General features: G+C 34.7%; 1 protein-coding gene across 1 annotated transcript; it reads left to right on the top strand.

Moving 5' to 3' along the window:
- The first annotated feature begins 5,337 nt into the window (after window positions 1–5,337).
- On the top strand, window positions 5,338–9,371 carry LOC104595520 (costars family protein). Its single transcript, XM_010256273.3, has 2 exons — window positions 5,338–5,521; window positions 8,954–9,371. The coding sequence occupies exons 1-2, from the start codon at window positions 5,441–5,443 to the stop codon at window positions 9,146–9,148; spliced, it is 276 nt and encodes a 91-aa protein (XP_010254575.1). The 5' UTR covers window positions 5,338–5,440; the 3' UTR covers window positions 9,149–9,371.
- The last annotated feature ends 2,706 nt before the right edge of the window (window positions 9,372–12,077 follow it).

Here is a 12,077-nt window from a genome sequence, read left to right as displayed (position 1 = left end):
TAAAATATATTAAATTTATTAAAATTTCGAAGATACATTGTTGTTTAATGCAAATTAAAATATTAATTAGTAAGTTATAAAAATTTTAAGATACATATCATGTCCAATTTATACATTTTAAGTACTAAAATAGTTATTTTATTATTTATATAAATTTCTTGAATTTAAAAATCATTTTTTGAAATAAATATAGATTTGATAGATTATTTATTCTATTAGTTTATAAAATACTATTTTTGAATATTATTCTTTTTAATTTGTAGTTATAACTATCGAATATAAATGTATTTTATTTGTTTGGGTTGCATGTGAACATTAATTAAAATTAATAAAATTTCATTTCATTTCATTTATTATCATAAAATGAAAAGGGGCTTAATGGTTAAGGATACATTTAAGTCTTCATGCTAGGTGATTTGGATTATTTAAAATGAGCCAAATACATGTGTTGTCTCATACGACTAGAAGGATCCACCTCTATTCAGATGTACCCTATCTGATCTCATAAAATCCGACTCCCATATAATTATATATTATATAGTTTAATATATTAAAGCATTTGTTTGTTTTCATTGAACTTTTAAGCATTGTTTTGCGCCCCCCATAGAGCACACCCCAAAAATGCCCCACATTCACATCTCAACATATATCTCTCATACTTGTCATTGGGATTTGGAAGATATTCCCAATACACAGTTAGGATGTACTGTGGGGTGTTTTTAGGCACGCTCAGTGTATTTTGAAATTTTGATTAAAAATCTTTTCTTTTTGGCTTCATGGGGCTAAGCACCAGGTAGTAGGAATTTGATCCCAGATCTTTGAGACAACGAGTTAGATATGTTATCAAGTGAGCCACCATTAGTTGGTGGATTAAATAGTTAATTTGCCAACCCATTAAATCCCACCATTTAGCCTACCATTAATTGTGCCTTAACCACATTCCATATTAATTGATGTCTTTTTAACTACAATCAAACACATAAATTACATTTGGGGAAATTGTTTAAAACTCATCACAAGTTTTCAGCATTCCTCTTAAACTCACCATAACTTTTCAAAATGTCTAAAACTCACCATGTCACTAGCTTGATGTTAAACAGACTAATTGGCGTTAATATATTATCATTTTAACCTTTATAAAAAAATATAAAATATATACAAAATAAATCAATAGATGCTAATATATTACCATTTTAATATTTAGACATGAAAAAAAGGAAAAAGTTCAAAAAAATATTTTCAAATATAAAATACATAAAACATAGAAATTACAAAAATATATATATATAAAAATTATAGAAATTGCAAATAAAATAAAAAATTATTTTCAAATTATATAAACTATATAAATTGAAAAACAAATTCAGAAAATAAAAATTGTAGAAAAAACACCAAAATTTTATAGATTGTAGAGAATAGAAAAATGTAAAAAATATTATAAATTATAACAAAACACTTGTCTGTTAAGAAGCATTAACGGTGCACTAAAGGAATGTGAGTTTTGGAAAATAAAAACTTACTGACATGGTGAGTTTTAGACATTTTGAAAAGTTGTGGTTAGTTTAAGAGAAATGTTAAAAAAACTCATGGTGAGTTTTAAACAATTTAGTCATACCATTACTCTCTCATTAAATACTAGTTTGAACCCACATCTTTCAGAATGAAGATATGACCACAGACCGCTAGGTCATTCCCCAATGCTATGCAAGTTTAATTTCCCTGGGGGCTACATGCAATTCCAATAAATAGTATTATGCACAAATGTTCAACCAAAAAAATAATAACAAATGATAATTAAAATTAGTATTTTCTAAAATGAACAATAATCTATCAAATCCATTATTAATATTTATGTGGAAGTTCTACTTAAGATTTTTTTTTTTATAATTTACATAATAAAATGCCAAAACACAATAATCATCTTAGTAATTAAAATTTATGAATTTCTATATGATATGCATTTAAGAAGCTATGATGTATTTTTTAAACTAAGATTATAAATTTCAATAAATTATTAATTAATAATTTAGTTTTATTATAAACAATAACATATTTGTTATTTACAAAAGTAAATAAGTATTTACAAATTTAACTTATCATATTAGTAATTATAAGAAGTTATAAAGTCATTACTTAGCATATTAAGAATTTAAGATTAAGTTGACTTTTTTGTTAATATATGAGAGTGGAAATAATAAATAAAAAATAATTATTTTATTAATAACAGTTGTGTATTGGGATCTTCCACATTCTCATTAACCTAATATGTTTTCTAGTAATTATTAACAACCTTCCTATATGTGTAGGAGTAAGATTGTTTACATTTTTGTCCCTCCCCAGACCCCACATTGGTGAAAGCCTTATGCACTGGGTACCTTTTTTATGTTATTATTAACCAGTAATTTATGGATGGGGGAATTGGGGTGTACAGAAGAATTCCTTCACTAAGGCAATGTTTGGTTTGAAGGAAAATGCAGGGAAAGGAAGGGGAAAGTAAGGGAAATTTTACAAACCTTGTATAGGAAAATGCAGGGAAAGGAAAAGAAAAGTGGGGAAAACCTTGTATAGGTTTCCCTATCTTTCCCTACCTTTTCCTTCAAACCAAAACATAAGTTTTTTATTAAGTGCCAAAACTTTTGGTAAAAAAAAAGGAGGAAACCCATCCGCCCATGGGCTTAATGGGCTCTTATGGACTTTACAACATTCTCCATTTCTTCCTCAGTGGAAGGAATAAGTAATTCCTTTGTCTATGTTTTAGATATTTTCATGGGGCACAAATCTTGAATTTCTATTTCTTCCTCATGTTTAGGCCCACTGATGTGAATGGCTTGATTTTTGAACCTCTATGCTATCTGTTCTAATGACATATTTGACCCATCTTCATTTCTTAAGAAATCCCAAGCATTTCTTTTTTTCTTAAACTTGGTGAGTTAGTGAAAATATTTGGTATTTTGGTTTCCCTCTTTTAACCACAACTCACGGGATTTCAATCTCCACATTTGCTCTTCTCTCAACATCCACTTTTCGTATTCCTTTCTCAATTTTATTCTATCCTGGTTGCTATTTGTACTTCCTTCTTCCTCCAATTTGACTAGCTCCACTTCTACTCTTTTTAAATTCTCTTAAATTCTCCCAAACTTTTCCTTGTTCCATGTTTTTAACTATTTTTATTTTATTTTTGGGGAGGTAGGATTTGGGTAATGGTTTTGATTTCTCCAACTACTTTCTATGATTTCCTTACACTCATTCTCCTCTGCCCACATAGGTAAGAAATGGAATTACTTTGGACCCAATTGAGTTTGGGGGTGGGTATCAAAGAATTAGGAGGGCATGGTCTGAGAATATACTTTTTATGACCCTAATAGCAGCTGCCTCAAGGAATAGCTCATGCCACCATGTGTTAGCTAGGCCACGATCTATTGTCTGTTTGGCATCGATGCCGTTGCTCCAAAAATTGGTGACACATTAGCATCACGTTGGAAAAAACAGTGCTCCAGGAAACGTCAATATGTTTGAAACAAATTTTTTCATAAAAAACGGTGCTCCAAGCCACGCCTTGAAAATTGAGAATGCATGGTTTGGAGCAATGTCGAATTTGACGTTTTCTTAGATTGGAGCTCATTACTGCCAACAAGGACATGATGTGGCAGTGACATGGACTTCCTATAATGGGTACCGGTGCTGAAAACAGATATGGAGCATTGATACAAACAGAAGGTGTTGTTGTTGCTTTAGGAAATGTCCTACCTGGCAACAACTTTTCCAAACAAAAAAGACACCGTTTTCTCAAAAACGATGCTTCCAACCCACACATATGCAGAGAAAATGGTGATGTATCTGCAGTATCAATGCCAAACATATACCTAGAACCTCATGGATACGGTGAATACCTCTTTGTCCATTTGACCAAGTGAAAGAGGCCCCCTTCGATTCTATTTCCCTTAGAGCATGGGATTGAATTAGTTGGGATAGAGGTTTAGATATTTTATAGGGATTGAAAATTTTATCCTTATAGTCATCACCTTCAATCAAACCATTTAAATCTTCTATCAACATCCAATTTTGTTGCTTGTTGAGTTCTTTGTGGGTGTCCATGAAAACTAGACATAACCACAAAGGGGGATCAGATGGACCATCTTTAATATTCAAGTAGATGGTTCCTTTAGAGGTAAAGACTTGTTCGATAAACATTCCATTCTTCCATAAACAAAATAGACCCCCAGATAGACCTTTTGCAGGAAAACCCTCCCAGTTTGAGAGACCCAATTTAGTTGCCATTTTCCCCCATTTTGGAAAGGTTTGCTTTTGTTTTTAAGGCTTTGTTTGGAAACGATGCAAATGGAGTATAAATCTTGGTTCAGGGTAAATTTGCACTCTAGTTTACTTTTGCCTATGTTTGGCAACATTATATTTATGTATTGGCAAATGACAGACCAATGCATATTTACATTGATAGTAAGATGTAAAAGTACACTAATAAAAAAGAAGTAAATTTGCATTAAAGTGGGCTTTTGATAAAAAAAAAAACATATGCTTTTTTGAAATTCATGTTTGCATCCATTACAGTTAAAGGTATGTTTGATAAGAAGGCAAATTTCTCAATATAAAACTAACCCAACTTTACAATTTATATGAACCACTTTACACTCTACACATTCGCATTCATACATATTTGCATTGTTTCCAAACACAGCCTAACAAGAAAACTTGACTGTTCTTATAGAAAGAGGATCTTTTGAGGGTCATTACTCCCTCGAATATTCCATGCCGCGAGCTTCATGAATAGAACTAGGTCTATAAATTGATAAAATAAGAACTGGCCAAAATAACAGGGAAGACTAGAAGAGCATACTTGAGGTATAGGAGGAAAGAACCGGCCAAAATAGAACTAGGCCTATTTTTCATAATCATGTATTTTTTAGCATCATAGATATTTTTTTATTAGAAGGAATTAAAGTATAAATATATAGAATGAAAAACTTTGTATTTTATATAAATATTTAAATTGTCCATATTTTTATTTGCTCTTTCCAACGAAGGCCTTAGAAAGAAACTTTTCTAACCTGTTCGGACATGATTTGTGTCAGCACTGGTTGGAAGGGAGTTGGAACGGATTTGTTGCCAGCAACTCGACGGGAAGAGGGATTCGATGGAGAGCCGCAGATACGATCATACGATGTACGATGATGAATTTTGGCTCTCTTGCTTTACCAAAACTTTGCTTATAAGTTATAAGATTGGATGCCATCTCGTACGTAGATTCCCATTTAACGGCTACAGAGTTTGTCAGAAAGAAGTTTCAATTCTTACGTTTCATGATGGCTACCTGTTATCTTCTCTCGTCATACAGAGAGAGAGAGAGAGAGAGAGAGAACCGAAGATAGATTGATACTTGTAGACCTTCTCAGCATTCTCAGCAAGGAGAAGTGAGGTTGATAAGATGAACGTAGAAGAAGAGATAGAGCGACTCAAAGAAGAAATTAAGCGACTCGGTCAGCTTCAATCCGATGGATCTTACAAGGTAATTTCTTTAATGGCTCCTCTCTTCAGCGTTGTTCTCTTTTCTGGTTTCGCCTTTAATTTCGTGGTAATTACTAATTGCATTGATTTGTTTAGTGATAGCGCAAGATTTAGTAATTTTTTAGCTATTTTACGGTTGAGTACCACGGTGCTTCTCTGGATTGGAAAATTCAGATCTTTTGATATCTCTGATCAACATAAACAATTAAGCCCTCTGTACCTGGATCGGGATCTACATACATTGGATAAGAATTACATCCTTATTAATTAGTTACTTGATTTGCGATAGCTGTTAGCAAGATCTAGCTTTTTGCATTTTATTTCCTCTTTTAGCGTTATTTTCTTCTTCCCGGTTTGTCAATATCTGGTTGTGGTTCATCCGATGCCAATATGCACTGTAGTATTTTGATCATCTTCAGAACTCCATTTTTTCTCTTCTCCTCCCCCTCCCCCCTGTTGGTCTTCTGTACTGTATTTGCATCTCTGTTGCAAGTTGAAACATAATATTGTTACGCTTTACAATGCTTTTGCTGATGGATGGATGGGATAGTCGAGAAAGATGTAGCAAGGTAGAAAGAAAACAAGGTGATCCTTTTTTTGTGACTATGTGAACTAATGAAGACCAGATCACCCAGGTATGCACTAACTGGGTGATATGGTGAGCTCATTGCTCCACGTGTTAGGCTACTTTTATATTTTTTGATATTCCTAGTAAGGTAGTGGATCCTAGAGGTAGTCTCCATTTTATCATATAATAGCGGGTAATTCATGTATTACTTGGGGTAGCAACAACAAACATGCACCCATTGGGTATTTCATCTTCATTTGATTGATAGAATGCCTATGTTTTATTGAAGGGTTACAAAAAAGTGTGTGACCATGTGGACTAATCGAAACCAGATTACCTAGGCATGCATTCACAATGTCATTTGGTTTTCAATTTGATTATTAGTATGTTCATGACTTATTGGAGAGTCACAAGAAAGTGCTGTGGCTACGTAAACTCATTGAAATCAAATCACCTAGACATGCACTCATTGGGTGATTTTTTTTTTTTTGATTGATAACATGTTAGTGTTTTATTAGAAGGTCACAAGAAAGCATTGTGATCATGTGAATACATCACAACACATGTTAAGTCACCTTAGCATTTCTTGATTGTCATAGAAAGGTAGTAGACCTTAGAGGTAGTCTCTATTTTTTACATATGTTAGTGGGCTATTTTTGTATCATTTGGGGTAGGAAAAAGATATGCACTAATCGAGTGATTTTATTTTTCATTTGACTGTTAGCATGTTCATGTTTTATTGTAGGGTTGCAAGAAAGTGTTGTGACCATGTAAACTCATTGAAACCAAATCACCCAGGCATGCACTCATTGAGTGATTTGGTTTTTTATTTGATTGATAGCATGTCTGTGTTTTATTGGAGGGTTGCATGAAAGTGTCATGGTCGTTTGAACTAGCCACCCAACATGTTAGGCTACTTTGATATTTCTAAATTGCAAGTTTGCGACACAATCTCTATTTTTTTTTCATATGTTAACATGGGGTAGCAACACTATGATGCACTCACTAGATAATTTGGTTTTCTGTTTGATTAGTAGCGTGTCTATGTTTTATTAGAGGGTTGCGAGTAAGTGTTATGACCATGTGAACACATCAAAACCAAATCACCCAGGCAAGCACTCTCTTGGTGATTTGGTTGATAGCATGTTGTGTTTTTCATTGCTCCACATGTTAACCTATCATTGTATTTCTTGATAGTCAAAGTAAGGGAGTGGACCCTAGAGGCATACTTTTCAAGGCATTGAAGTGAGGCTAGGTGATAGGTGTCACAAGGGGGTGCCTCACTGTTACTGATGTAGGAGCCAAACACCCCCTGTCAACAAGGTGATATTTTACTGATAAAAAAAAGGTGATATTTCATGAGGGCCTTATTACCTAGGTGTCGCCTTGACTACTATGGATCTGATGCAAGTTGAAGGGTGTCAAAGAGAAAGGGACATGATTACAACTTAACAGGATTTGTGTGGCTGTTCCACATGGACAAAGAGATAATTGAAGAACATTCTAAAACTTACAAGGAGTTTCTTTGGACTAAATAAAGATGGAACATCCGACACAACTTTCTTGAAATTTAAGACAAAATTGTGCTCGGAATCTTATAGTGGAGTTCATTTATAGTACTGCTTTAACCTGTTTGTATACTTGTTGTCGAGGTCTGGTGATAAGTGAAGTACATGGCAAAATGAAGTGCATTTTTTCCTCTTATGGAGGGGGGGGGATTCAAGGGGTTTGGATAACTCTTACTGGATATACCTTTCCCAATATGGTATTGGAATGAACAAATCCGGAGTGTCTTCCTTTGGAATTATTGGGGGTATCAAGAAGCTCACCATATTAGTCAGAATAGCATTTGAGAACCTAAAGCTGGTACTGGATTTACTATGGATACTGGGATATTTGAGGAGAAAACCCTCCATTGACACAAAAAGGACAAAAGAAAGAACTTCAGCTTCTTTCTGGACTTGGTTTTTTTCTTCTTTCAGGAAAGCAGTAAGGTGGTAACATCTATGAGAGAAGGAATGAAAAAGGAACTTTAGATTCTAAACTAGTGTGGAGGAAAGTGATTCAAAACTAATAAAAATTATGCCCTTACCCTTAAGTATGTAATTGACAATTTGACAGGATTTTTGTTTTTCTTCTTAAGGACAGATAGATTGACTGAATTACCGCTATGGTTGCTAAATTTGACTCTATATGACAATACCAATATATTATACACGGTAGATGACTAATTGTTGCCTAATCAATCCTTGGTCTACGGAGACTATTATTTATTCTTATTTATCCCTTGAGCCATATTTTATGAAGCTTGACCTTTGTTGCTTTATTAAGAGTTTGGACCTTCAGCGCACTGGAGCAATGCAATAGCTCTGGTGTGATCGCTTCTACCTAGCAGGTTCCTGTGGATAATGGAGAATCAATGGAGCTGAGATGCTCTCTCTCTCTCTCTGTTGATCATTCTAAGGTCTCAAACTACCATTTTTTATTTGTTTGAACATATGATTGTGAAAGGCAACTCTTCCACTGATATTAGTCTGGTGGCCTATGGAGATTCTTACATTACATGGAGCCTCACGTGTTGTAGGCCATGCTTTTTTTTATTCCTTTTTTTGATAAGCCGTGTTGTAGGCCATGTTGAATATCTGGTTCCTATGGGCACCAACATTAGAGGGCAAGGTCGCCTTCACGAGTCATGACAAGGTCACAACATGTGATACCAATTCTGACACTATCTCCAACTTGTATTCTCTAATTTCCTCTAAATTAAGCCTTCATTTTCATTTCCAGTCCAACCAACTTACATTGAATACCCCTTTTCTCCCATTTCTTAACCATCTACGTGCTGCTTTATATCTTGTCTTGAAGGTCACTTTTGGTGTGTTGTTCAACGATGATAAATGTGCAAACATATTTGAAGCACTTGTTGGAACTCTTAGAGCAGCAAAGAAACGTAAAATTGTAGCATATGATGGTGAACTACTGCTGCAAGGAGTTCATGACAACGTCGAGATAACCCTCAAATCCTCACAACCGACAGTGAGTACTGCTCCAGTTGCATAAAACTGAAATTTTGTGCCATTACATCTTGGTAGCCTTGTGGGGGGTGAAAACCAGTTACTGTATTATTTTGTGTGAATTGAAGACGATTTCACTTGTTTCAATTTGATGATTGTTAAAACCATTGTAACACCTTGATGTTATAATTGTAGTATTCATTTCCCCTCTGCAATCTTTGGTGATGTAAGTGTGCTTAATTATATGATGATATTTTAAGGTTTATTTACATTGTACCGTATCCTCTCTGGAATACTATTAAGCGAGTAATTGCAAAATCATTGCTTCTTCCCCCTCATTTGATTTAGAATTTGAAAAGTTTTCAGGGGAGGTCTATGGATCTGATTGGCAAATCAGCAATAAATTGTAGATGGGTCCAGCCGTGATATTCTCCGTAGAGAGCACGCCTCAGTCCTTACACCAACATTAAAGCGCTTTCAGCTGTGCATTGAGAGCATCTCCTGTACTTGATTGTTATTCATATTCATGGGAAGATGTTCCCAATGCAGGGCTGCGATGTGCTGAGGTTGGTCTGAGGCATGCTTTGTGAGGAGCAAATCCGATTTCTGCAAATCACCATCAGTTCATTTTCACAGGCTCAAGAATGACCATTTTGATTAGTTCCATCTCATCTTAGAGGTGACTTGCAGGACAATTGGACAGATGCCAATCAAGGTTTTAAAAATCGAACCATTCTGGCCACTGATTTCCGGGGACCGCCTGATTTGAACAGATGGCCCATTTTAATGAAAAAAATAAAAGAAATGGCTAAAAACTGTTGAACAGGTGTTCAACTTCCTGGGTTAGCGTTGACCAATCTAACGATTTTTTGTCAGGAACTGGATTTAGGATGAAAGGAAACCAATTGCCTAAAAGTAAAAAATAATAATAATAACTTGCAATTACATGAACCAATATTAGGCCCTCTCAAATCCCAATATTAGTCCATGATTCAAATAGTAGGGTATGAGGAATCAGCGGAACGATCCACAAGGACCATCTCACCATACTGGATCTCTCTCTCTCTCTCTCTCTGGTTTGCAAATAGCAATTGTTCAAAGAGTCAAAGATTGCAATTAGAATCAGAAAATCTCAGGATATGTTGAATGAAATCCTTAACGCACATCACTCTGTTCTTGTAGAACTACACTGATAAAATGGTGTTCTGTAAATTGCTTGGTTCAGAAACAAGTCACTCCTATTAAACATTCATTTAGGGGTGTGACATGTTTTGAAACTATTTGGATGATTTGGAAATACAAAAATAGTGCAATTTCTTTTTGACACCAAAATCTCATTGATCAATCGACAACGTAGTAAATTGGACGGCCACATATAAATAACTTAAAAGTTCCATTTACAATTTTGATAAAATAAATCCAAAAACAACTTACGGAGTGTAGTGCCATGTGATTTCAACACACCATAAATGGGGTCCAATAGATTCAAACACAACACACCTCATAGAGACCACACCACCTAACACTCCCTAAATAGTTTGGGTCAACAAATAATATTACTTGTATTACAACAGATAATTATAAGATGGCACAATTACGTTCTTAAACCCAACTTTTTATGTTCGGTAAATGCTGGACTAATTCATTATCTGCTCACTTGGTAGGCGCACAAGAAATTAGAAACATTCGCTATGACGGGATCTCCTGCAACCAAAAACTATACACACACATTGAAAGTACAGACATCCACCTGCACAATGAAAAAATCTCACAAATTTAAAACACATGTTATGCAGTTTGATGATGAATTGATGCGTGCGCAGAATTTTTGAATGCAGTAGATCAGGGCTACTCAGGATGACACATGGTTTTAAAAGGCTGCTGAGGCGAGGCGAGAGGCGTGAGGCGGCCAAATTTTGCCTGGCCTCAGCAGCCTCAGTCTCAGAGTAAGGGGTGTAAGCCTCAGTTTTAGTGAGGCCTAATAGCCTTTCGCCTTAATATACATGAAGCAGTAGCCTTAAAGTTAAAAGGGTTTTGAGTGGAGAAATTTTGATTTCAGTACATGCAATTTTGGAAAAAATTAAAAGAAAAAGTAAAAATCCCAAAAATGTAAGGTTTTCATTGACCAAAATCTCATTTCTCTGTTCAACCGAGCTCAAGAAGATTCTCAGTTCTACATTCTACTTCTTAGACCAAACTCAAGAATGTTGGAGGGACAGATAAAATCAAATCTTGTGTAGGTTCTCCTCCTTTTCACTTTTTTTTTTTTTCTTATTTTTTATCTCAAACTCTTAACTAGGTGGGGTGGCAGATTTGTGAGAAGTCAGAGACTTAGACGTGCTGACGTACTACTTTCTTTCAAGCCCCGTTCGCTTCTCGGTAAGTTATTTAAGAAACACTTACCCAGGTAAGTACATTTACCCATGTTCTTTTATTTTTCATGTAAATAAGGTAATGACCATTTTAGCCATAAAAATCCATTATTAAAAGGAACATTTTTGTCCCATTCAAGTGTTGACAACTTTCCTTCTAGGTGGGAAAGTTATTTACCCACCTAAGAAATGGGTATCATTTACCTGGGTAAGTGATACGTAGGAAAATAAACTTTCCCTAATTCCTACATAAATTAAAAAAAAAACATGAGATTCTTAGTCAATAAGAACCAAAATCCCATTGACCAACTTTCCCTATCCAAAAATCCGAAAATTCACTTTCGGATAATAAGTGCTGTGATGAACTGCTTAGATACATATTGCCATATTGTCATAAGATAAATTGAATCTGGATCAGTTTTGTTATTCTCATTTGAATGTTTCCAACTTCTACCTCTGAATAGTCTTGGTGAAATAATTCCTCTTTTGCATATCCTGTTTCAAATTTTAGACTAGTCCATCCCCGTCCTACTGGAATTATATAAAACAGGGTTAATTGGTATCTACCATCTAGAGCTGTATGTTTGATTAAAAATGACTTTA

This window comes from Nelumbo nucifera, chromosome 5 (assembly GCF_055504915.1).
Source record: "Nelumbo nucifera cultivar China Antique chromosome 5, China Antique-T2T, whole genome shotgun sequence".
In the NCBI taxonomy this organism is placed as follows: Eukaryota; Viridiplantae; Streptophyta; class Magnoliopsida; order Proteales; family Nelumbonaceae; genus Nelumbo; species Nelumbo nucifera.
The sequence above is the reverse complement of the archived record's forward strand: the minus strand, read 5'-3'. Positions and strand labels throughout refer to the sequence as shown.